Source organism: Ambystoma mexicanum, chromosome 4q (genome assembly GCF_040938575.1).
Source record: "Ambystoma mexicanum isolate Mex_15411 chromosome 4q, UKY_AmexF1_1, whole genome shotgun sequence".
In the NCBI taxonomy this organism is placed as follows: domain Eukaryota; kingdom Metazoa; phylum Chordata; class Amphibia; order Caudata; family Ambystomatidae; genus Ambystoma; species Ambystoma mexicanum.
This window is the reverse complement of record NC_090928.1, coordinates 1,064,710,330-1,064,737,267: the sequence shown is the minus strand read 5'-3', so window position 1 is coordinate 1,064,737,267 and position 26,938 is coordinate 1,064,710,330. Positions and strand designations below refer to the sequence as shown.

The 26,938-nt window shown below is 45.0% G+C and overlaps 1 protein-coding gene across 1 annotated transcript in view; it reads right to left on the bottom strand.

The window, feature by feature from the left end:
- DISP1 (dispatched RND transporter family member 1) overlaps positions 1–26,938 on the bottom strand; it is a 222,608-nt gene that overhangs the window by 69,765 nt on the left and 125,905 nt on the right. The window contains exons 4-5 of the mRNA XM_069608619.1: positions 17,095–17,218; positions 8,519–8,646 (exon numbers count right to left, since the gene is read on the bottom strand). Coding sequence (XP_069464720.1) covers positions 8,519–8,646; positions 17,095–17,218 — 252 coding nt within the window. The remainder of the gene's footprint in view (positions 1–8,518; positions 8,647–17,094; positions 17,219–26,938) is intronic.

Here is a 26,938-nt window from a genome sequence, read left to right as displayed (position 1 = left end):
GAGTCTGATCTCCTAAACAATTTAGTTAGATGCAGGTATACCTTTAGTGCTTGCCTGATATTGGGAGAGTGAAGAGCAAAGTCAGGGACTGGGGATTCAGAAAAATAAGGTGGGCAAGACCACCTGCATGTTGATATGGAATGAGGGCACCAATTTAGGTAAAAAGGCTGGATGAGGGTGTAAACCCACCTCATCCTCATGCAAAATAGTGTAGAGCTAGGAAGCCGATAGAGCCTTAGATCTCAATGACTCCACGCATGAAAGTCACCAAAAGGCCCACTTTCCAGGTCAGTAGAAGCCAAAGGTATGAAGGATTTAAGTGTTAATGATGTGATTTTTGTCAGCCCTACCTCGCAGAGCCTTTGCTCCACCCCCAGGGGAGTGTCCAAGATACCCCTGCATCCCCCAAGGTTCTGTGGTAGGAGCAGAGGTAGGGAAAAGCATATACCCGTCACTGTCATCAGGAAAGACAATAGGCAACAACCCCATGCAGTGAGCAGCAACTCTTGGTCGTCCGCTCAGGGGTGGCTTGATAATGTCATGTATATTTTATTGATGGTCCACTGCTCAAACCTTCCAGTAATCCTTTATGAGTATTAACAACATGCACCATTAATAATATATCAATACACAGTCCAAATAGATGCTCCACACATACCGCTGATGTTAAAACCACTTTTCACGAGTTTCTCAATTAACACTCAATGAATGCCGTGTATACTGTACCTCTTTCAATTATGAGAAAAAAGTAATAAAGAAACATTGCTACTATTATCATCACTACTCATAAAAACACATAATATGCAAAACGTTATTAATGAGTATGCAGCCATCATGGTTACAGCCTCTATGCCAGCAGAAGACTAATCAATCATTTCAGAAGCAGAATAGCCATTTCAATAGCAAATGCCTACCTCAATAGATCTTGCTAGGCTACCCCAGAATGCCTTGACCCCTCAATACCCCTCTTCTTTCCCAATATGATATTAAAGATGGGTAAAACATTCTCGTACTTGGAAGTTAGGGAGATGAGATTTGGAGGCATGATGCCTGTGATCTGCACAATCCACGAAGAAAATCCCTCCAAACTATCAATTTGAAAAAACCACCATAGTCGCTTATATTAAAAGCACCAAAAAGAGTGAATGTCAATTGAGATTAAGCATTGTGCTAACAATAGTCAATTAAGAATATGGTCTGTCCATTGGGGCGAGCTGATCAACATGGGCAGAGATACTTCCCAATACAGCGCAGTCGAAAATAGTTAATCACAAAAGCAAACAGAAAAAATCCATCTGGGACTCAAAAAGCCAAAAATCCAAATTTCAGAGGCTTCAAAATCGGGAAGAAAAAATAAAAGGGTATACCCCCGGCCTCCGCCCTTTACCATAGGAATTGCATCGAGATGGTGATTTCAGACTGTTCCTGGGTTGTCCTCCAGCTTCTGTCTGCCTTGTGCTTCCTCGTCAGTTCACCTTCGTCACAAAAGCTTCTTGCCTAACGGCCAAAGCCAGCCTAGTTACAGTTTGGAAGCTTTTTTTCCACTTTAAGTTGTCAACACCACTTTCAGCAGAGTGCATCGAGCGAGTTGATGCCCTCCTCCCCTCGTAGACAGCATGGAGCAGGGTACCTGAACCTTTAGCCCAGAAGCAAGGGGCAACGTGCTTGCCTTGGAAGTAAGGCACAGAGCAACACAGATTCGATCCCGGGTCCGCGCTTAGAAACCTCTGGGTATTATGATACCCGACACCTCTCACCCAGCGGGAAAACGCTTTATCGTACTTGTTCTAGATGCTAAATAACCTCCGACTCCCATTCTCCCTCATATCGGCGTCACCAGAAACATTGTAGTTCTTTACTTAATGTCATTATGCAGATCAGACCAATCTCCTCAAGCCAGTATATCACACCACCTAAGACTTAAAGATTTCATTTTACATGTGAAACTGATTTATTGCTTGGATCAATGCGCCTGGATGCCCTCAGGCCTAGTGCGCATTATAAATGCTAAAATGAATCAATTATTTACAAGAACATTTAGTTTTGTTTACCATAACAAACCGGGACAATTGGAATACTTGCCAGACTGTTTAAAGTGCATCCCAGAAATATTGTTTACCTGATGTGCTCGCGTGATCCATAACAAAGATTAGATTGACACACAGCCCAGACATCCAAACTAGACTTAATTCTCTGGACAATAAGCCAAATTCACAATTAAAAAACAAATTTATTTTAATGCGATTGCATTACGTACATGTCTGCCAGATGAGCACATGACTTTCATGGCTTTACAGCTCAAACCCCAGCATTCAAGCTAAATTACAAGTCATTAATGATGAAAGGTGTCTCCTGACCCGAGCATAGAGCCTTGTAAGGCCCTCAAGCTGTCTGAGCACCACCAGGTTTGAAACATAAAAAAACATGTCCTGGGTGGTGCGATAGGTCTAGATAGCGAGAGAGAAGTTTGACATGAGTCAACCAAGATACCAGAGGCCACAAGATCGGAGATTAAGGAGAGTACCTCGTTCAGAGGGCACGACAGGGATTGACCTGCTTTTCCAGAGCCCAGAAACAGAACCTGGTCCACCTGGCCCAGGTAGATGCTTTACTGGCTGCCTGCATGATCTCTGTATTTTCTGCTTATAACCCAAGATGTCCTATGGTGAACTGCTCAAGAACCATGATGCTAAGCTTATCCATTGAAGAGAGGGATAGATGACCCTCCCCTTCTGTTGGAGACCACGTGTTGCTGGAAGGGGAATTGGACCCTTCTTCCCCCCACTGTGCTTCCAAAAGGTGGGAGAACCATAAGCGGCGAGCCAATGAGGGGTTATCAGGCTAAGAGTAACCTTCCTGCTGTTGGGAAATAGCTCCAGGACACTGAGGTGAAAGGGGATCGAAGGAAAAGCATACAGAGAGTCGATAGTGCACTGTCCAAGGATTTCCTGCCCACTCCTCTCCCTGGAGACAAAGAGGGCACTTGGTAGTCTCAACAGTGGCAAATATGTCTACCTGTGGGTGAACCCATTGCACAAAAATCTCCACCAAGTGATCCAGTGAAGTCATCCTGAGGAGGTCAGTCTCCACTAGGAGTGCTCCCAGCAAATGGATGGCCTGCAGGGAAATGTGATGCTCGATGGGCCACTCCCAAATCATGATTGCCAGCAGGCACAAGGGGGACGTTCTTGATCCCCCTCTGCTGGTTTAGATAATACATGGTGGTTGAACTGTTCTGGATGAGAACCTGTGTTCTTCCAAGTACTGGCAGAGAGGTTCTCAGGGTATTAAATAACACCTGAAGCCTGAGGATGTTTATTTGGCGAAGTCTCTCCTCCTAGGACCACAGGCCACATGCCTTGAGAGGCCCCAAAGTGACTCCCCAACCCCTGAGGGAGGAGACCATGGTGACACACGCCTCTGGATCGGACCCCAGAAAGAGAACTATCCAACTCAGATAGCAAAGATGGCTCCACCATGTCAAGTCCTGTTCTAAAAAGGTTGGTGTCAGGGTACGTTTCAATTGTCTCCACGTAGATATGTCCCCAGTTCCACTAAGCCATCTAAGGGAACTACTCATGGTTAGGCATACTGGCACAATGCATAGTACTCAATTCTAAGAGACCCTGAAACCACCAAGCGAAAGTCACCCATCTCTGCTGAAAACAGCCCAGGGTAGCCGAGATATCCAGGATCCTCTGCTATTGGAATGGAAAAATGCTTGCTGCCTGCGGGTACCACACAAATCTGAGAAAGAGCAATCTCTGTGATGGAACCAAGATTGATTTCCGATGGTTGATGGAGAATCCCATATTGAGAGTGTGTCCATCAATGATTGAGTTGATGCAGCTGCTTGGAGCGCGAAATGGGGTCAGACAAGCCAATCGTCCAAATATGGATAGATGTGCATCCCCCTCAGATGAAGGGAGCAGGCTATTGTGTTATAGTTCAAACCAAATGGGAGGGCGCTGTACTGAAAATGCTTCCCGCTGATGGAGAACCTCAGAAATCTTGTATTGGGCTCCGAGATAGGAACGTGTAGGTATCTGTCCCTGAGAACCATAGCACAAAACCAGTGGTCTTGAACTAATCCAAGGATCTGGGCAAGCTTGACTATCTTGAACTTCATTGAGGAGGAATAGATTGAAGCTAGAAAGGTCTAAGCTTGCCCACAGGCCAGCTTGTTTCTTCTTTGGTGCAGAATAGAAAGCATGGTCTGGAGAAATGGCTTCTATGGTCTTCATGGAGAGGAGCATGTTGACCTCGTCCAGATGAGGCAGCAAGACGGTAGTCCCTGGAGATTATGAACCGTGTCCAAGCGCCCAAAAGAAATGGTCTGCCAGTGTGAAAGGTGACAGGGAACCAGAAGCCAACAGTGTTTTTCCACCTGGTTCAACATGCCATCGCTTCTTTGGATCTGACGTTTTAGAGGAAGATCTGGCGAAAAAGCCTTTTGAAGAGGAGCAACACTGCTTCCTCCTATGCCTGCTGTAAGGCCGGTTTGGTTTCTGGCTTTTCTGTCAAAGTAGCCAGGAAACGTACCAAATTACCTCCGACTGACATTTATGAGCCATTCCGAGTAAACCTGGTAGCATGTATCCAGGCCATTCTGTGCATGTGAACGCCCAAATCAATGCCTCCACGGTGGTGGACTAAAGCTTTGAGGAGTTCCTGAGCAATGAGCTTGGCCTCCATCAGACCCGTTTTAAGGGCTTGGTGTTAGTCAGTGGAAAGGAAAACTTGAAAAATAGAAGAATTCCTGCTGCAGCTTTTGGTTAGCAGTGGCCAGAAGCAACTTGAGATTGTACTGCCTGAAGTGCAAGGAGGTGATGTGTAGACAAGTGATCTTCAAACCTTTTCATCCTGGGCACCGCCCCTTTGAGAACATTTTGGGCAAGCCTGGCCACCCCCCAAAGTGCAAAATGGCTAGTAAGTCCTGATCGGTATGAAATCTTGCATGCTGTTGAACATTTTCTGGGCTCCACCACCCCCCTTCCAGCACAGGTCCTAGGATCCCCCACCCCAGTCCTAGCACAGAACCTAGACTCTCCCACCACTAACAGTCCCTGAGCTCCCCCTGTCACCCAGCAGTCCTTGGGCTCCCCTCACACCTCTTGCAGCAGTCATTGAGCACCCCCACCCCACTCCTAGCCGTCCCTGGGCTCACCCACCCCACTCCTAGCAGTCACTGCCACCCTCATTTTAGCAAAGAACAACCCCCCAACCTCGGGGTCCCTCCCGAAACAGTCCCTGGGCTTCCTGCCCCTCTCCAGGCAGTCCCTGGGCTTCCCCGACCACACTCCCAGCAGTCCCTGGGCTCCCCCAGCAGTCCTTGAGCACTCCTAGAAAGTCACTTGGCTCCCCCACCCCTCTCCCAGCAGTCCCTCAACACCATAAACCCAGCTACTAGCAAACGCTGGGCTCCCCACTGGGCTCCCAGTAGTCCCGGGCTCCCTCACTCCACATCTGCACAGGAGTGCACCACCCCCTTACCGGATGTCACAGACGTTCCAGACGCCTTGTCGACTCCGCCATTCCTTTGCCACAGTTGAAACAAACATAAATGGAAGCACACTTTCTCGTGCTTCCATTTGTGTTTGGTTCCTAGGTCAGCCACGCCCCCACTGATCCCAAGCCTGGCCCGGCCACAGGGAGTATGTGAGGCTGGGGCCATGTTGAGATGGGATATGCATGATAGTGTATCCCAAAATAATTTGTTTTCCTGCTTTTTAAATATTTTCTGCTGTGGGGCGGCAACCCTCACACCGGGTATAAGGCCTCCCCGCCAATTTGAAGACCAATGATCTAGACGATGCGACTGCAGGCCTCCAGAAGCTGGCCTTCCTTATTCAATAAGGCTGGTGATAAGTTGCCTGAAGTAAAAGGCTTAACAGAGCGATGCACAAGCCACCCACCGAGTCAGGTTGTGGGTGAGTGGTGAGGCATTTATCAAAAGCAAGGGGCCTGTAATACACCCCGAGCTTCCTATTGGTGGCTTGCATGATGCGGGGGCTTTAGCTAGCTTCCGCAAAAACATCCTTCTGGATTTGTAATCTGGATCTATTGGAAGAGAGTGGGAACTCCAAGAAATTCTGACAGACTAAGCATCGTGCAAGGCCTGAGCATCATCAGCCGGTCAAGTGGTACAGCGAGTAGAGCTTGGACATCCGTGCAGAGCCTGCTAACGCAGGTTCGAATCCTTGCGTGGCCAAACTCAGCCTTTCATCCTTCCATGGTCGATAAAAGAGCACCACACACCGTGGGTAATAATAAGCAGCGCCAAGAGTTTATATTTAGCAATAAATGCATGCAACATGCAAGGCAAAAAGAAATAATAAGCCTTAATAATATAAATATGTGCATCCATTATTCCTGATTTTGAAAATTCGTACGGGTCGTAAACAATGCAACTTTTTGTAAAATTAATTTTGATTATAAAAGTAATTGGGCGCTTTGCCTGAACATCAGGGCGAAACCAGACATACTCATCCATGTTAAGGCCCGACTGCATTAAGTTGGCGGAACATTTCTCTGCTATCTGCGACTAGGGCTTCAAACACCTCGCTCACCTCACCAGTCGGCAAGTGCTTCGTGGCACCCGAGACTGCCGAACAGATGCGAACATAGAATTTCGCCAGAGCACACAAGGCATAAACTTCACTTACATTATAAAGAGGGAACACCCACCTGCCCTCCACCCCATCCTCCCTACCAGACCCGCAACACGGCCTCCAATGAAGCTCAATTATGTCATTTTTTATATTTAAATAGTGCTCCCTAGTTTGATGCAATTGCTCACTTAGGTTAATGTTACCTCTGTAAGTCACCTGGTTTCTTCTGTATAATTCTTTTGTTTGCTTTGCCCCTGGTTATGTCACATTTTTTTACAACCTCAAACTGGTTTACCACCCTTTGTGCTACTGTTCAGGCTCCCTTCGTTTGAATGACTCCCTTTATAAATGTGTTCTTGTAAGTTATTGAAAACGAAATTTGCATCCCGGTTGATCAAGAATGGAGCCGACAGGCTCAGGCTGCCAGAATCGAAAAACGTTGCACCCCAGGCAGCCAGCCTTTTACTTCATCAGGAGGTAAAAAGATAGTCTTCAAATTCACCACAGCAGCCTGAACCACAAGGTTCTCAAGAGAGGCGTGCAAAGTAAAACACTTGATATGAGGGTGCCGGTCTGAGTTTCTTCACTAGCCCCTGGTCCACAGTTGGCAATGAAGAGGGCTTTGTCCACAAATCCAGTGCTGGGGAAGGGGCAGGGTGCTCCACTGCCAGATTAAAGGGCAGTACGTTTTCCTCTGTGGACCTTGGTGCCGAATGTCCACAAGTTCTAATTGGACCTTTGGTCTGGAAGGGGCCGACAACCTAAGGTCTCAGCAACTTTTGCCATCAGGTGTTGAAGTTGGGTAACAATAAAAAGGTTATCGGTACATAGTGCCAAACAGGGTAAAAGTGCGCTCTGTGGATACACCAGTTAGTTTATCTTATTACCAATGTCAATTCCTCAAATCTGTTTGGCAACCCCAAAAGGGTTCCAGGTTGATCAATCCCAGCATACTGTAACTTTGCAAAAGCCAAGTTTACACTTGCACGATTCAGTATATTTCCAACCTGCATAATTAATGAGCACTCCCATTCACAATTCTAAACAGGTATATCCTAAAAATCGACTTTGAAGGGCAACATAACAATAGTGTTTAAAAACTATGCCAGAACCGTTGGGTGACTAGCCAAATACATGCCAGGAAATATCATCACATACTTTTCCAAGAACTTTACAATTGTGAAAGTTGACCTTTGATCGGAGAGAAAATGATGCAGGGTCACTGAGGCCTGTTGGCTCTTGACTTGTTTTATCTGTAACCACCCCTCCATGTAGGACTGCCCATATTTACAAGAGGAGACGGCTATCCAAAAAATTACTTGTGGAGGAGTCTGGCTCGCAAAGAATTGCAATCATTCCCTCTGGGCAGCAAAGAGGATATTGATATAAATTGGGGGTGCTTAGAAAATATAGAGGACCACAGCGTAAAAAGTGTGTTTTGGCTGTAAAGCTGGTCTCTGTTTGAATACAAAATTCTGTAGGCAGATCTCAGCATCATTCTCAGTGTTTGGGCCTAGACGCATTGAGGGAAAAACTAAATAAGCTCTTAGTTCGCTTTATGGAGTGCCCCAAGATTCTCATGTGGGTCAATGACACCTAAACGACAGTTGGAACACAAGGAAAGAGTATACATGGGGACACAGGACTTGCCACAGTGGACCTCCAAAGGATATTAAAAAAGTGGCGTGTGGAGTTTTACGCCTATAGGACACTGGCTTAGCACAATGGTCCACCTACAAGGGGTTAGGAAAGCCAAAGAAAACACTGGCCTGCCTACAAATTATGGTGAAGGGGTATGCTAATCTTTCCTTCCTCCACCAATGATAGAATTTCAATTTGTCAAAGTGTTTTCAACAAATACAACAAAAGAACCAACCATCCATGATACTTTATACATTATTTCATACCTCTTTGATTGTTCATCTGCATACTTAAAGGGATAGTTTGCTAATGTTGCCTGGTACCCAGTGTTTTTCACCATATTATTCCACGTGACCAGTCTCTGGCCGATCGCTGTCCCTCTTGGTTCAAAACCCTAAAAAAGAATTTATTTTCTTTAAATTAATGTAATTCATCTGAGGGTCGATACCGATTTCATTTTCATTGCAATTGCACAGCATGAATAAATAAGGTAAAGAAAATTCATTGTTTTTGAACAAGCAAGAAGTATACATGTTTACCACTTTTCCAATTTAAAAAGGTACGTGATAGCAATACAGTAGGTTAGAAATGCAAACAGCGGCTAACCCAATTAGAATCATTTGGATTCTTAAGCAGTGAAGCCATGTTGCGAGAGCATGTGACCCAGCCAATTCGACCTATGCAGCTCACGTCCTTTTCCCTTATACTTCCTACATACCCCAGTCCCCTATCACAAATATCTTCCGGTCCATCCGATGTATAGCAGTGGACATTAGGAATATGTAATAACATTAGTATATTCTTTAATGAGTAACAGTGTATTACTGAGGAAAACAAAGTTTCCTAATTCTGTGTCTAGCCCTCTTATACTGGTAACTATGGGACAGGCTTCCAAATAGATACCACTGGGAAATGACAGCAAAGGCCAGGCCAGGCAAGGAGCAAATGCACTTAAGGCCTAGTCAAATACATTGAGCTTCATATGCTACTGAAAAAAGCCGGAGCAGCACCTCTGGCTGTTGGAATGGTTTTAGAAACCCACAGAAGGCGTTTTGCTCTGGTGACGACGTGAGCCAAAATGTAACAGGGACCGACTCACTTCTTGTTACAAAGAGCAAAATTCAGAGGAAAAAAAAGGTTTGGGCTTTTGTCCAAGCATGGCAAAGGCACTTGCCATGCAGCTCCTCGTGCTATTAGCTGCCCATTGATTGTAGCAGGTGCAAAATGGTGCGAGTACCTGGGCATCCAATAGCTGTGTCTGGCAAATGCCCAATACTTTTACACAAGCGAAAACTGTTGGTTTTGCCAATGCTTGTTTTTAACAGGACTTCAGTGAAGGACACAAGTAGTGCCTATAAATGGAGTGCTGAAGGCAGACCTGGTCAAGGCATTTTTATTACACCAGTAGCTATTTTACAGCTCCAATTAAGCCATTAACTATCAGAAGACTGCTTTGAAATAACACTGGAAGGGACTTCGAGTGCAAAGTTTGATGTTAAGGCAGGATTAAAGAGCTCAAAGAGTTCCTATTAGGTGGTGTTTTGGTCGAGGAGGGGCATGAGCCGGGTGGGAATGGCCATAGGGATTAGCATGGCCATGGGCAGTCAGTGGGTGGCAAGATAACCAAATAACTACAAGCTGTGTGCCTCTCCTCATATGACATTTCTCCCCTTCGACTGGAGCATAACTGCTGCCACCACCGTTGATGAGGGGAGTGGGCATGCAGACAAGGATATGCCCTTAGACGCATGTAGCTTGTAGCAAGCGTCAATTTCCGTGTTTAGGTGTTGCCCAGAATGTGGTTTTTCCCCAGACCTTATGGGTCTCGGCCAGGACGTCCTTCTGAAGAAACAGGCCGGTTCACTCCTGTGTCGATTAAGTGAAGGCTCCAGAAAGTACCCCTTCTTGTAGAGCCGGGGGCTCGGGATGGGGATGTCTAGCAGTGCCATCATATCCACAACCCGGTCGTGAAGGGCTCTAATAGAGCGTGGCGGGAGCAGAAGTCTGATCTGCTGCACGAGGCACCTCAGGCCTTGAAGGGATGGCTGGTTGAGCAACCAGTCTTTTCCACAGGGGAAAGTGGAGGAGGCAGCCCAACAGGAAGTGGTGGAGGAGGAGGCACTACTGGGACCTACATAGGGATTGGCGGATCAGGGGCTGGTTCAGGTGACTTAGGATACATTTCCTTGACTAATTCCTTAAAATACACATTCATGGGATCAGAATGCATAAGCGTCTGAAACGTGCCAAAAAATGCATCATCAGACGTGGGTAGAGGCCGCTCGAAAGGGGCATACCCCAGGACTGCAAAGAGGGTGGTTTTTTGAGCGCTTTTAAACACTTGCCTGTGTATAGGCGCTATATAAAAAAACAATACAATCGTTTCCAGCATGATCCCCCACCAACTGGGTCCACGTAGATCAAAGGCGCAGACATAGGAGGGAGCGTGACTGCATGCGGCTGTGGAGTCCGAGTAAGCCAATCCATTGAAGGGCAGAACAGGTTATTAGCCACAAAACGTGGAAAGGGCTGCTCTGCGCCAAAAACAGGTGCCTCAGCACCAGCCGTGGTGAACGTTGGTGTAAGAGAGATCGTCAACATGGCCACCATGGACCACAGGGGCTGAACTGCCATTTTGTCAACGCCAGAGGCGAGCTGCGTCACAGGTGTAAGTGAGGCAGTGGTCACCACAGGGAATTCAGTGGTCTTATGTTCCATTTTAGCCTTGTGACAAGGAACCTCGGCAGAGCCGGTGCTAGCAGATTTAGTGTGTTTCTGAAACACCTTAGGGACTGCTGATGAATTTGCCTCAAGTGAGGGAACTTCTGCAGAGTGGTACTAGAAGACTTATGATGCTGGACCGGCTTCTTTGCCCCCTCAGCGGGATTGGTTCCACCACAGGTCTGAGCGTGGGAAGGTTTAAAGTTACCCGCTGAAGCAAGAACCCTCAACGGGGTCCCTCAATCCTGCTGGTCTTAGATATAGGCCAAGAAGAGGAACCCCAGGGATAACCCCAGTACGTTTAATCACCTTGAGAGGGCCCTTGAGCCGAGACTCGGTACACTTAGTTGCAGATGTGGGGTAGAAGGGTGGACAACAGCCCCAGAAGTACTGGGCATAGCTTTAGGCCCCCCGCAAAGGGGAACTCCTGAAGATCCGGTTTTGCAGCGGTCCTCGGTGGAAACTCAGGAGCGCTGTTTAGCTCCCTTTCGGGACACCTCAGGGAGATCCCTGGTAACAGGGCCGCTTTTTGTGTTTTATTGAATTTATGTAGCCCTTTAATCCAAAGTGCTTCACATGAGAACAAGCAAAAATACAACAAGCATAAGATGGCAATTGAATCACAACTCGAAAACAGTATAAGGAACAATTTACAATATTGCTGAGGTGAGGAGGGAGTAGGGTGGGGGAGAAGTGTGCGAGGTAATGGTAGGTATTAGTGAAGGTAAGAGGGGAAGTAAGAGGGAAGGTAAGAATGTGTGAGGAAGAAGAGAGGAAAGGGTAAAACTAGATGAGAGCAGGGGTGGGGAGGAAGGCGGTAGAGAGGATGGAGAGGGTAAGTAAGAGCAGGAGTACGAGGTGAGGAATGATAGGGTGGGAGAAGGAGAGGAAGCAAGGGGCGTTAGGGAGGGGAGTGGAAAAGATAAGATTTTAGAGAAGAGCGAAAGGAAGGGTGGGAGCGAGAAGAGCGGATGTGGAGCGGGAGGCGCTTCCAGTGGAAGAGAGCAAGGAGTTGGAAAGAGCGGAAGTGGGAGGGAGCGCAGGGTGGTGGAGGAGGTAGTAGGAAAAGATTAGCAAAGCGGAGAGAACGAGAAGGGGTATAGAAAATAAGAAGGGAGGAAAGGTGGGGAGGGGAGTGGGGGGGGGCAAGACCATAGAGGGATTTGCAAACAAGACAGAGGAACTTGAATTTAAGCTAGGAGTGAAAAAAGAGCCAACCTAGAGAGGTGAGAGAAGAGGAGATGGAATCAAGAGGTGAGAGAAGGCAGAGGGAGCGGATGGCAGAGTGGTAGAGAGATTTGAGTGGGAAGAGAGGAGGGGAGTCCAAAGAGAAGGAACAGTGGAAGAGTCTGGAGAAGATGAGGGAGGTAATTAAGAGTTTGGTAGCGTGAAAGGTAAGGAGGGGTTGAATTTTACGAATGTTGTAGAGGTGAAAGCGTCAAGACTTGGCAGTAAGATAAATGTGGTAGATAGAGAGAGAGGCGAGGGTCAATATGAAGACCAAGGTTACGGGCATGGGGAGAGAAGCAGAGCTGGGAGGGGGAAAGAGAATGGAAGGGGAGGGGAGGGGAGGGTGGAGGAAGAGTGTTGGCAGGCAAGAAAAGGAGTTGTTTTTTCAGCATTAAGAGTAAATGGGAGCTTAAAGCTTGAGCCCCTCTCGGACCCAGAAGACCCCAAGAAGGAGTCCCCTGGCCGGAGTCCCCTAAAAAAGGAACAAACTTACAGCGGTTTCCTTTTTTCTTCAATTAAGTGCTGTAAATGTGGTGGAGGAACGCATTCAAACACCTCCTCCCACCTGACAAGCCAGTGCTGAAGTGACCGTACGGAGAGGGAGTTGTGGTAGAAGCAAAAGTCCCAACGGTCTTCTGGGCCTAAGTACTTCAGACAAAAGAGTTAGGATCCGCCCTCGCGAAACGCTGTCCGCACAATGAACAAGACACAAACCCCAAATGCTCCGGCATAGACGAAGGAAAGATGACCATGGAACCAGAGCAGGAATGAAGGACAAGGGAACAAAAAGAAAAATATTCCCTGTGATGCAAGTGCGTCCGACCATTACCGTGGGGGGAAAAAAGGACTGAAGGGCTATGCATGGGGCAGAGCTCAGGAAGGCGGGGCTACGGTCACGTGCAGTGGCTCAGTGTAAAAGAAAAAAATCTCTGGTCCCGTCCCAATGGACGGAATGTCCCACAAGTATGGAGGAAAGGGGAAGGGGCATAGGCGTATGATTTTCATGCTCCAGGAAACCTGGTTGACTTCTGAGATATCGGTTGATGGGTACCAGGTCAAGGAGGAGTTGGCTAAGCAAGGACCCAGGGAAAGACCATTCAGGGGTTACTAATAGGCGTTTCAAATGTCTTCAGTTCCAAGAGGTACCCTGTGTCTATGGAAAGTGGAAATGTAATGGCAGTGGAGGCAAAACGTATGAAGGAAACTGGCATTGATAAATTACTGATCATTAATGTATATTACCTGCGGGCACAAGGGAACAGAGAATTCATTTGTGAAGCACTAGAAGAAGCCCTAGCAAACTGGGACGGTATTCAAAGTCAAGGGGCCATTTTAGTGGGTGGGGGATTTTAATACCAGAATACCTCCGAAGCACCGGTGTACAATGTTTTGCTGAAAAAAGAAATGTTCCAGGATAAGGGTAATGCAAATGGGAAACGGTGGCTGGCCTTCATGTGTGACTGGGAACTCGTCAATTTACATGGGATAATGGAAAAACTTAGGCCACGGTTGACTATCTTTTTGGCAACAATATTCTTACAGAGAGCATTTTATGACTTGGTGACTACTAGGGTAAACAGTGACCATGCAATACTCTCAAGGACAATAAAACCGCGAAAGGATGGAAATCTGTTGACGATAAATGGAGGGTTAGACATATCCATTGGACAGTTGCTAACCTGCAGAAGGCTCCCCAAGTAGCTATTCGGATCTCCAATAGTGAAATGGAGGAGCTTGTAGCCCTACCCTTCCCATGATTAATTGGAGGACTGGCTGAAGGGAGCGGGTGCGATTAAAGGCAGTCACTCAGCAACTGTAAATGGCAAATCTTTTAAAACCTTTGACATTGCTATTCGAGATGCTAAGCGCAAACTATGTAGAGATCTAAGAGCTATTATAAAGGGCCAATTTGAATCAGCAGGAACGAACATCGTTAGTTAAAAAGGAGAAAAATAGCTATTGAAATTGGCTTAGATACTGGAAGAATTCCATAGGAATGCTCAGTAGCAGCAAATGCTGAGGCACTTGCATCTAGGACTGTTGCTCCATATGGCAGATCCTAATGCAAGTCATGGGCAGGAAACAGCAAAATGACCATCAATCCAATTAATAAGGCAACGTGGGAAAAACAAAATCTGGGGAACTGCCCAAGCCTTTGATGTACCCAGTGGATCCAGCCCTATGCAGGTATGGCCTTTGAATATTACGTTAGACCGTATCATTGATGCAATAGCAAATCTTAAGACCTCATGAGCACATGGTCCAAATGGGTTGCCCAAATTGGTGTTCAAAAACTCCAAGGAAGCCCAGGCCTCCATTCTTCTGTTTTTGTACAGTATGATCTGTGTGGGACACCAGCTACCATCCTCGTGGCAGCAGTCTGTGTTGGTACTGGTGTATAAGAAAGGTGACAGAAATGTCCCAGACAACTACATGCTGCTGTCCATGTTGGACGTAACTGGTAAATTGTTTGGAACTTTCCTGCTAAGGAGTTGCAAAACTGGGCTGAAGAATCTGGAGTCCTGTATAAATATTAGATAGGCATCTGCCCTGATTCTGCAACTACTCATAAAATAAGGATGCTGGACATGTTGGTCAGGAAAGCCAGGGGGACAGACAGGCCTCCATTGTATATAGCCTATGTGGATTTTAAAGCTGCCTTTTACTGTGTGGATCGTGCCAAGTTGTGGCACAGGTTACAAAAAATGGGTTGGCCAGCTTCACACAAATACCCAAGTGATAGTACACTTCATAACCACGGGTGAATGTCAGTATTGATTGGCACTGGCATGGGAATCAGGCAAGGGTGCGTGCTGCCTTCCCTGAAATGTAATCTCTACCCTACTCACATTGGTAGTATGCTATATGCTGATGACTTTGTGATATTTGACCATACACAAAGAGGCGTGAGAAACATGTTAAATGAAAGGAGTATGCCATTGAAAATGGCCTTGTGATTAACATCACTAAGACCAAATGTATGCTTGTGACAGCGAAAACAGTAAAGAAGGTATCCATGAAAACGCAAATGGGCTGGATCGATTACATGGAGAGCTAGGTCTATCTTGGTCTTGAGATGAGCAATAAGAATGGCTATACTGATATAATTGAGAACAAGATCAAGGCGAGACATTGCTCCTGTGTAAGTCAACAGCAGGTTGCACCATTAAGGGAACCCTAATATTTTACAAGCAGTGTTCCAGCCCGATGTTACTTTATGGTCTGGAGGCCCTGGCTATTAAGGATCTTGCCTGGCTGGACTGCTTGGAGGGTCGCCTTTGGCGTACCGCTTTAAACTTCGCATCTTCAGTGGCTATGGAATATCTGAGGCTCAAACTTGGGATCGTCTCACTGAGTAACTGACTACGGAAAACAAGGGTAGCACTATACATAAAGTCTATAACAAACCTGCAATGAACTCTTTTAAAGAAACTGGGGAACTATTAATTCGAGTGGGGGGTTAAAAGGAGAAGCTTTGAAACACTTGGACTTCTTCCAGGATATTAATTGGTCCCCACAGCAAAATTCTTGGTGCATTTTTGAGGTGGTAAATGCCACCCTTTTCTATAAAAGAGACCTATGGGATTGGGCCAAGAACTATTCCGACTTGGCAAAATGGTACAATTTCAGGGCGGTATCCAGGGTGATGCAGAGGTACATGAAGCCCCAAAGGCACCTATTGCTTTGCCCTAATCCCGCAGTTTGTTAATTTATGTTGAGACTTAGTACTAACCAGCACCCATTGTTGACAATGCCAGGCAAGCAATGGGGGATCCCGAGGGACTCAAGAGACTGTCGATTGTATCAATCCCCTGGCTACCTAGAAACAGCTCAACACGTTCTGACCGCGTGTCGGGCCCTTGGGTCTGTTTACATGTGCTTGATGGGGGATAGAGTTAACTACAAAGCAATTACAACTGAGGACTTTTATAACAAGAGTGGCAAATTGTATGGAAATATATATGAAAAGGTGTGTATTTATTGATTGTGTACTAATGTGAGAGTTGTGCAATTGTACTGTTCTTTTAAAGGTTGAAGTTATTTTGAACTATAAACAAATAAAAGAAATAAAATACTGAAATTTACAGAAGAGAAAAAAAAGGAGGGAAAAAATCAATGCATGCTCATTTTAAACCTATTCCAGTTCAACCAAGTTGCCATTGAAATGCTTATGAAGACAACGGTATTTAAATACTACACAATAAAATCACATTTAATTTACTACCTTAATTTGTGCATTTAATGCACTCACTCTTAAAGTAATATTTTTTTGCTTCACCACCAAAACCAAAACATATATTGCTTCGACCACCACGTGCTAAAAGCCTTATTGAACTCCCCAGGTGCCATTAGCACTTGGGATAATGACCCATCTACAATAACGACCCCTCGCTCAGCGTATAAGGCTCAACCAAACATCTGTTTGGTGAATACCCTCCTATTGCCCCCCACTACTTAAGAGGTAATCCACCACCTCTTTTAGGAGACCGATGCATTTAGGATCTATCCTCAGTTTTGTCTTTTATGTCCTTTGACCTTTTTGAACTTGTGGACACTGCCTCTTTAAGCAAGAACAGTGCTGAGTGCCATGGAGCTAAGCTCTGCAGCAATCATTTTTTGCAAATGCAAACTGGTTTTGCAAAATGTTTTTGGAGCGTTACCTCAGAAATGAAAAAGACAAAAGGTGTATAACAAACAGCGAATGAGAGAAACATTTTTAAAATCAATCATAACTACTGGTATTGCACAAGGCAACTGCCAAACCTCTGTTTAGCTCACTGTGCCATATGTGCAAGTCAGAATGTGCCCACCTGCAACCACCAGCTGTTATAGATGCAGGGAGCAGTGGGTAATGTGAAATGCTCGTGAAAGTTAAGGAAAATATACTCACCAGCAATGGATCAGAGAAGTCTGGAAGATCAGGTACTAAAATGCCAACCAGTGCGCAGATCACTATTAGCACAGTACACATGCCCAAAACCACCACCGGCCAATCAGCTATCAGAGCAGAGTAACTGCGCAGAAAGAAAAAGCACATCAGTTAGGTCTGAATAATACTTTTTAAAACATGATGCATTTTACCACATTTTGTCAAGCAACTCAAACACTATTGATGATGATCCTCCTCCTCCTCCTCCTCCATAAAACAGCTCTCCTTACCCAACCGACCCCTTCACCACACTCCCTAGAAGCCACACCTTCTGCATCCACCTCAGTAAAGAATCTTTGATGCACACTGGACTCAGATGTATCACTCTCTCACCACATCAACACCATGTCCAGAACCTGCCACTTCCACGTACGCATCCTCAGGCCAATCTTCCCCAACCTCTCCTACCCACACTGAGTCGATGCAATCCTTCTCATCCTTTCCCACTTAAACTAGAGCACTTAGAATAGAGGGAGTTGGCATAGTTTATCAGCTCAGGAAACTCCAACAAATCCAAAACTCAGGCGCCAGACTCCTTGCCCCCTCATCCAGAGAACACATCACCCAGCCATTAGAGTACTTCACTGGTTTCCTATCAGCGATTGGCGTCCTTTAAGGCCATATGCATTGTCAACTTTGTATTAAAGTTATAGGCTTTGTAAACTTCTGTGACAGATTCTCTAAACCAGGAAAGCCCAAACATGTCTTGCTTTAGAAATTGAGCTTGCAACAACACAGAATGCCCAGGAATGGATTCAGCTGTGCTTACAAAGCAACCTTATTATGTTATATAGCCAAGGAACAACTGTGAGAGTGTAAGTTGACGCCCTGGCCGGAGTTCAGATTTAGCCCTGGGTCAAAGACCTTTGTAAGAATAGAATAACTGTAAAATGTATAAATGCTCTCATTGTGAATGGGTGAGGGAAAACAGATGAGAGGCCAGGTGGTTCACATGGTAGATTCTACAACCATGTGGAGTTCGCTGAAGCGGAAATAAAAGCCTGGGTCTCTGAGCTTTTAAAAATCAACATTCTGTTCCGGTGTTTCATTTTGTCTTAAATTTATTTTCTGAACACAAGTAAGTATTTTCCCACAACTGGCACCACCAGATGGAACCTCATTGCAGTTAATATCCAGTTGGACTAAATGTACCACGGTCAGAGCAGGCAAAAGGTTGGGAGTCGGGCGTGGGGCACACTGCTGTTATCAGGACAAGAGGTTTTCATTGCAGCCACACCTTTGCTCACCAGCTGACCTCTTCGAGACAACTGATCCCTGCAACTGTGGATCCCAGTCTGTGTGAGAAAAAATGATTTACATTCCCGGTGAAGCAATGGCACAGAATACTGCAGGAAATTAGGTGAGTGTTCCAGAATGATACTTAATGGTTTGCTATTATGAAAATTAAATGTTGTATTTCCTGTGGGAACATATTCTTAATGAACCATAGAGAAATAGACTGGAATATGTCATGCTGTGTTCCCTGTGGAAAGGATACAGTTAATGAGCCATAGGAAAGTTTGCTTAGAAATGTAATGTGTTTCTATGTAAGCTTACTGTTAAAATTAACCATGGGAAACACTCTGTGTACAAAGTTGAAACCACGGGATGGAGAACTCATGAATTTAGTATGTAGACTGCATTGATTGTGGCCACATTGCAGTTAAAGTGGAACATTATCAAAGCAGCTTTTGTGATCACAAACGAAAAGGGGAAACAACGTAAAGTGATCTATGAAAGAGATGGGATTACAATATAACAGAAATTAGAAAAACATGCATCTACTCCACTGGAAGGAACACCACGGTCGAAGTTACTGATTGAGAGAGGCTTGGGCAACAGTTAGTTTTGAAAAAGGACATGAATACACTGCCAACAACCCTGATTTGCAATTTCCAGTGTATGGGTCTTTTGACCTACAAAAATAGATATTTAAGGGAAGTGTTAACTGCTAAGGGTGATAAAGTGATCAGGCCCCTACAATGTGAAGTCTACAAGCAATGGGAATATTTTTCAAGACAAATTTATGAGGAGCACAGATTAAAAAACAAACCACAAATGTGCGTATTTGATAATGAGAAACAAATTCAGGATTACAAAGAGGGAGACTGAAGATTTAATAAGAATGAAAGGTATGTATGCCGTCAGGGCTTACCCCTCAGCCCTGACAATCAAATCAAAAAAGATCTTCGAGGATGAGACAGTTCCATTGTTAGAATGTTTAATGGTAAAAAGGCTTCTTCCAACCCACTACCTGGTACCTGGTGATGAGGTGATGATCTCACCACCTCACAGCCCATGACACAAACCGCAGAAAAGGTAGTGTTAGCATGGATAAAAAATGGGCTACTATGAGTAGAACTGGCTAATGTGTAGGTGTCCCAAACCTTATATTTGCAATAGTACAAAGGCTGGGCAAACACATGGGAGCTGCATTAAAGGTTAAACATTAAGGAGGAAGTGCATCATCTGCCAGATAATTATGAGGGCATAGACCAAGCAGCTAAGGAGTATAAACAAGACTACATTCTGGCCTGCAATAGTGTTAAAATTGTTATTATGGATCATAAATGCCACATCAAAGTCTATGGTAACGCAAGCATTTACAATGAGAGAGGTGCCTGGGTTTGATACGGAGAATGGAATTACTGTCTTTTACCAAGGATTATTCAGATATTAGATAAAATCTGGATCAGTGGTATACCCAGGCAGACTGGGTACTTAAAAACAGGCCCACTCACATTGGGAGATATAGATCAGTTGTTTTCAAGTATTCTGCCAGCAGATATATGGCGCCAATGCAGAACGCAAGACAGTTTAGATCCGGTCATGAAGTTGGATGAGCTGACAGAGGCAGCAAATGAAAGGGTGGGGGGGAGACTGGGGAATTGTCCATAGAAATAATCACTCTTTCAGCTCTGCTAACACCACATATCCAGCAAGTGGTTGGAAGAAGGGGAGTCAGTTGAAAAATAGTTTGCACGAAAAGAAGCTTTTAGCTCATTAAGTGAAATGGACATGGCTATGCCAGAGGGACAAAAAGCTTTTGTTCACATTTTGTTTTAGAACGATTGTTGCCTCACATAGGAAATTATATAAAAACGTATGAGTTTACATGGCCAACTCGAAGCTGCTGCCCAGATTTTGACTATGGCTAGGTATTAGGCCAATCACTATGCCAAAGATAAAGGGGAGAAGCAAAAGAAAATGAAGGAATTAAAAAAAAGAGCCCTAGTGTAACATCATAAGTATTTCCACCGTAGGCAATGCCAGCAATATTCAGCTAGGAATCATTATGCAGAGGACTATAGCACAATAGACTACACAGCATAGAGCCAGTCCAAAGTCCAATATCTGATCCTGTACAGTTCAGTATAGGTCCTATATCATGCATGGCTCAGCTGGTTGTCCCTGATCGATGTGCTTTACATCTGTTGGGAATGGATTTGCTGAAACATTTGCATGCAACTCACCCTAGTTCCCTTGCCATGGTATGCTGATCTGCAAGGGAGTCTTGATGTTTTAAAAGTCTGCTTTATGTAAATGACCTGCTTTCAGGCACACCTGATTGATGATGTTGGTGCAAGAAAAGCAAGGTTGTGGGTTATCTGTACTAACTCAACAAGGGGGGGGGGGGAATAGACAGTGTGTATATTTTACTTCTACATTGGACCCAGTAGCAAAAGGTGTAGCGGCTGCAGCCCATTCTATGAAACAGGCCAATGCCATAATATTAATACACCAAGTTACATTGTTTGTGCCACATGCAATTGATCTTTTATTTGAATGAAACGAAAACACAGCACCTGACAATGTCAGGTTATCAAGATATGAACTGACGTTATTAGCTCCAAACATTGCCATGCAGCCTTGTGATACTCTAAATCCTGCTACCTTGCTACCCCTCCCATAAAATACATTAAATGTAATGCTTTTGTTGACCAAATTGCAAAGGCAACCAGGAAGTCCCTTGTATTACACATGTATATTACACACATGATGCAGCCAGAGGAAATTATATGTTGATAAATATTCTTGAGATAAAGCGTACTATTTAGGCTGAGGCTGCTGAGCAAGAGCTTCAGGAATGGAAACGGAAATATATATATAGGTGGTTATTGGCTAAGAAATTTAAGATGAAAATGGAAATTAGCACATATGTATTTACCTTTAATGTTGTTCTACGCTCAGGGCGCATCTTAAGTAGGTGCGGAAGGAATGTGCTGCTCACTACAAGTGGGGAGTTAAACTAAATAAGATCAGCCATGGTTGCGTATTGTTAAACTGTTTAGTATGTGTGTCCTCTAACACTGGTGAGACTGAGGAAGCACAGAAAAAAGGGCATTTTTAAAGCTAGCTGAATTTCTTCTGAAGCATTACAGCCAGAGTTTATTAGTTGCCTCCCTGTCAAAGAGAAATATTCTAGTAACATTAAGTGAGTGATAGTATGCATGTTTAGCAAATAACCAGAAGCATTTGCCAGATAGAACAGTACTGCAGTGTGCATTGTTGAACATAGAGTAGCATTTACTCCGATTTGGCCTGCCTTATACTGTATGGAACAGCAATGTATACATTGTTAAATGTTGGCATTAAGGTTTTGGATGTTTAGGAGGTAGTCATGGGCTACACAGCTACCAAAACTTGAGTTTTATCGGCTGTTAATCAACTACTGTAAGAGTTAGCTAAACACCTGTCTATTCTCTGCAACAGGTTACAGATTGGAGTATTTTCCTAAAATACCATTGGAAGGGAGCAGGACACGGCATCCAGGCTAGTGAATGGGTATTTGTCAGCATAGGGACTGCAGCCCAGTTGAAAAAGGGCATTGCAGGCATTGCTCACCACTAAGACGGCAGCAACAATATTGTGGCTGCTAGTTTTGGATCCATGCTTTTATGCGTAAAAGCAAACTTCATCCTTCTTCTACCCACACCAATGCCTGATCTGTTCAGTACTAAAAAGGTACCCCTTCTGCTGTACGCAGGTGCCCATCCCAAAGGTTTGATCTACTGTTTGTCCTTCTTGGGTCCTAGAGATATAGATGGACGTGTGTTGCTTTAGGGAGAATATAATTCTACACGGTATTAGGGCTGTGGTGGGGGTTGCGGTGCGGTCGGGGCATGGGAGGGTCATGTGGGTATCGACATGAAAGGAACTAGGGGGTCAGGTCTGGTGGACTCTGGCCCGTCTGGGTGGGGGTAGAGAGGGCACAGGCAGTTTAGTGGAAATGAATGGGCACTTGGACTTAAAACTTGTCACTGTCTCACGCTCTCTGCAGAACACATTCTTTCGGAAACGACACTGCAGGATTCTAACAAGGCATGGCTGGGCTTGCGTGAGACCAGTGCTCGCGCTGAGCTGGCAGCGGGAGGCGATGGAGAGATTTTTTTTCCAGGCCTAGAAAAAATGGCGTCTTACTACAAGGCTAGGGTTATGTTCTGACATAAGCATGTGGGGGGCTACGCCTTTCCCCCTTTGCGACTACGCACATTATTCACTTCTCAAACTCTCTCCTTGCCTTGCGTATTCTTCAGGAGTGCTGGTCATATATGTAGACATCATAGTTAAGAATTAGTGACCAGGCGCGCACTCTGTTGCCAGTCAAGTTTTCCTGCATTGACTTCTCCTCCAAACGCACATTTTCATGACTCATCAATCTTCAGGGAGGCTGTGTTTCTTTACCTTTTCAGGCGTGTCTTCATTTCCTTTTCAGGTGTAGCAGGTTAATTGACTATAGTGTCTAAGGATTCTGATACTTGTATTTTTCGCACTTAATTTCTCTTGCAGGTGACTGGAAACAACTCCATCCATAGCACAGATCTTACCCTTGATAGGGGCATGGGGGAAAGCCATGTTTGTGGCTCTCCATTGTAAGGCATGATGGCCCTGGTGCTGCAGCATTCTGAGCCATCATGTTCCAGGAGTACCGGGCTCAAGAGGCTGCAGCACCAGGGCCAACATGCCTTACTATGGAGAGCCAATAACATGGTTTTCCCCCTCCCCAGGGTAGGATTTGTGCTTTGGAGGGAGTTGTTTCCCAGTCACCTGCAAGTAAAAAAGGTGCAAGAATACAAGTACCAGAATCCTTAGAGATATCAATGTGAATTAACCTGAAAAGGAAATGTAACTAGACACGCCTGAAAAGGAAAAGAAGCACAGCCTCCCTGATGATTGATGGAGTCAAGAAAACGTTTGGAGGAGAAGACAATTTATTGTCACAGCAGGAAAACTTGACTGGGAACCAGAGTGTGCGCATTGCCATCATTCTCAACAATATATCTACACATCACCTGCCTAATTTACCCATACCTCTTTGTAATTTTCACGATCGTCGGGTTGTTTAATGCTGGTGTGATACAAGTCTACCTCATCCACAGGATCATATATGGCTACCATGCAGCATTTAGGCTCATTAGTTTCCCTAGTTTGCATTTGTCTGCTGTCAACCAGCACCAACAAAAACGCAAGTGTGGCAAGGGTGGGGACTGAAGCAATCACTTCACGCCAGAAAGCCCTACCACTCTTACCCAAAAAGTCGTATTGTGTTACATCATACAGTCACATATTAAGGTCCAACAATTATCTGCACCTTATTAGGATCACTGTGTTAAAATTTAATCTAGAGGGTATTCCCGACATCATTGAGTGTGCCCTAATAGCATCGCTGTGATAAAGTTGAATTTAGAAAGTGTGTCCTAAAGCGTCACTGTGTTAAGAGTTGAATTAAGATGGTATTCCCAACATCGAGTGTGCCTGGTCGCATTCACTTTACTGATTACCATAATATCACACTACTATGCTTATTCTCTCATATACACCACTATTCGACTAGAACACAGCTGTACTATGACACATTTGGTATAGCTGTTCTCATACTAGCATGACCCATCAAACTACCAATCATCCTAATAAGGCACAGCTAGCTGAGCACATACTGGCTAGCTTAGGCGTCTCCTCAGGCCTAACGCAGCCAGAACTCAGTCTGGGTGTCCACCATCCAGACTGAACACATTCAACTGATCTCAGCACCACACCTACCGCTAAAAAGCAGCCATCATGCAACAACCACACGAGCTGCACACATACCCAGTGCGACCACACACTTTACAACTCTCTCTCTTTCGACTGACTTGAACTGCGGTTCCCGAAGGCATTGAACCTACCAGCGCTTTGAGATCATACCAATGATACATAATGCGCTATAGAAATGCCAAGTAACATAACATAGGACATTTGCATCATTGCCATTAGTCAGAGGAATCACAGTATCCAGGAAGCTGATCTGCAAAGGGAGAAAAGTGATTCCTTCCTGTAAGGAACAGCTGCTAAATGGGCAAGGGCACCATTACAGACTACTAGTGGTGAAAAGAGAAGCTCCAAGGAGCAATTTGGCTCCATAAGATCTGTCTGTTGGAATTTTGCTTTGCTGTTTCACTTCGCGCCATAATAAGCTATGCCAAAACCACATGTATGGCTATTTCATCCAAGAGAGGATTTGTGCAAAGATAAAAAAAAAAAAAACACAAAAAAGGCATGCCAAGGGGTTTGTGCCTGCAGTACTGGTAATACTAAATGGTTTCAGATTAGGTGAGTAGGTTATTACTGGAATGTTATGTAGCACTATCCTTTTTTAACCTAGTAATTTCATGTCTCCAATGCCTTCTTGTCAGAGATCACAGGCAACTTGAGAATCCACTACAAATGTTTTATTATGCAAGAGAATGTGGTTCAGGAAGAATGCTGGTGAAAGATGTTTGGAGAACTATGTAAAAAATAATAAAAGGGATGGACTGAAAACTTTGTATTTAAAATCATAGGCTTTGTAAAATTCATGGACATAGATCTGCCAAACCAGGAAAGCTGCAAACATGTTTTGCTTTAGAATTCATGAGCTTGCAACAGAATGCCTGTGTATGGAGATTCAGCTGCTCATTTGTGCTTAAAAAGCAAGCTTAATTTGTCATATGGGCAAGGAACGACTGCGAGAGAGTAGGTTGACGCCCTGGCTGGAGTTCAGATTTAGCCCAGGTCAAAGACCTTTGTAAATCTACACTAACTGTAAAATGTATAAATGCTCTCCTTGTGAATGAGGGAGGGCAGACAGATAATGAGAGAGGCCAGGTGATTCACATGGTCGATTGTACGACCATGTGGAGTTCGCTGCAGCGGAAATAAAAACCTGTGCCTGAGCTTTTAAATCAACATTCTGTTCCAGTGTTTCATTTTGTCTTTGTTTTTTAATCTAAACACAGGCTGGGAATACAAGTAAATATTTTCCCACAGCATTAAACACCACACCATCCAGAATACTGGCCCAGAATTCATCCAGGTCAGGCTCACACGGTACGAACCAACCAGAAACCTTAAACCTGGTTCTGCAGCACTCCTTGTGCCCTCTCCCCCCCTTACAACTCCACCAGAATGGGGAGGATCCACCTTCTCTGTCCAAGCGCCCCCCATCTGGACCTCCCTTCCATTACACATCCCCTGCAATGAAGAATACCTTGCCTTCAGAAAGGCCCTCAAAACGTGGTTATTCAGTGTGGCAACCTCACTCTGAAAGAGTGAGAGTTTCCCTTTCCCTTATCCTTTCCCATACACATCAGTCACAGTTTCATTTACATCAGATATCTCCCACTGCAAGATAAGGTACAACTCTCAGAATGGTCTCGATGACTCCAATTCGCTCAACACCACCAAAGAAAAGCGCAGAGCGAGGCATCAAGGTACGTAGCCACACACCATTAAGTGGATACCACCCGCAGGCACGGCAACCAACCCACACTCGCATCCATACCCCACTCTAATATACACAACAGCCATCAGACTACAGCTAAGACCTATGACAACATTCCGTCTAGCTGCACACAACGAACCTCCAGCACTAGATTGCAGCTTCGGCCTACAACACATTTCGGTCAAGCTGGTCACATAGCGAATCTCCTCAACTCTCTAAATCTCCCAAACTCCCCCAGCACCCACCCATATGCTGGACTATCTTTGGTTGCTTAGTAGAGCACAGCCAGCGAGCACAGCCAGCCCACCTAACCCCTAACTCGGCCTAATGCACACCCGCATTCTACTCAGTACAAACATTCTACATACTTGGGCTCCGGTTCCCGAGGGCGTTCAGTCACAAGTACATTGAGGCTATACTAATGAGATAAAGGCGCTGTATAAATATTACAATCTGTAATCTTATACAATAGTTTCGGCTTATAGGTGGTGCAATTTGCATCTTCAAAAACTGTAACCATAATATGCATCGAAATGTTGCTGTTGCACTGGTTAGAGTCAGGAATCACTATCACGGAGCAGTCAGAGGTTTGCACCGCATCATGTTATTTTATTTGCCTTTCACGAGTTTCCACTATGGATATATGCTTTACGCAGACACAAAGAATCAGAGGCCCAGGAAAGAGGCTGGTAGGTAACACTCACTGTCTGACAAACCCTGAGCAGGAGGCAAGACATAATTGCTCATTGGAGCATGTATCTGGCCCAGAAGGATGAGTTGTGGCTGGAAGGTGAGAATATATGCCTCACACAAAACCTAGGTGGAGAAGGGGGGCGGAAGGGTACTTGCAGTAGAATGAATAAGAGACCTAGGCGCTATATCCTTAAAACCATGATAAGCAACAAGCAAGTAGGGTGCAATAACCCTACAACTAAGGCTGCCAAGAAGCGCATAGGCGCCAATATTCAGCCACTGTATCTTAGATTACAGAATTCAAGGAAGATCATTTCTTCCCTAGCTAAGCCTTAAAAATGGATTCACAAAGAGTGTGAGTGTGTGAGTGGG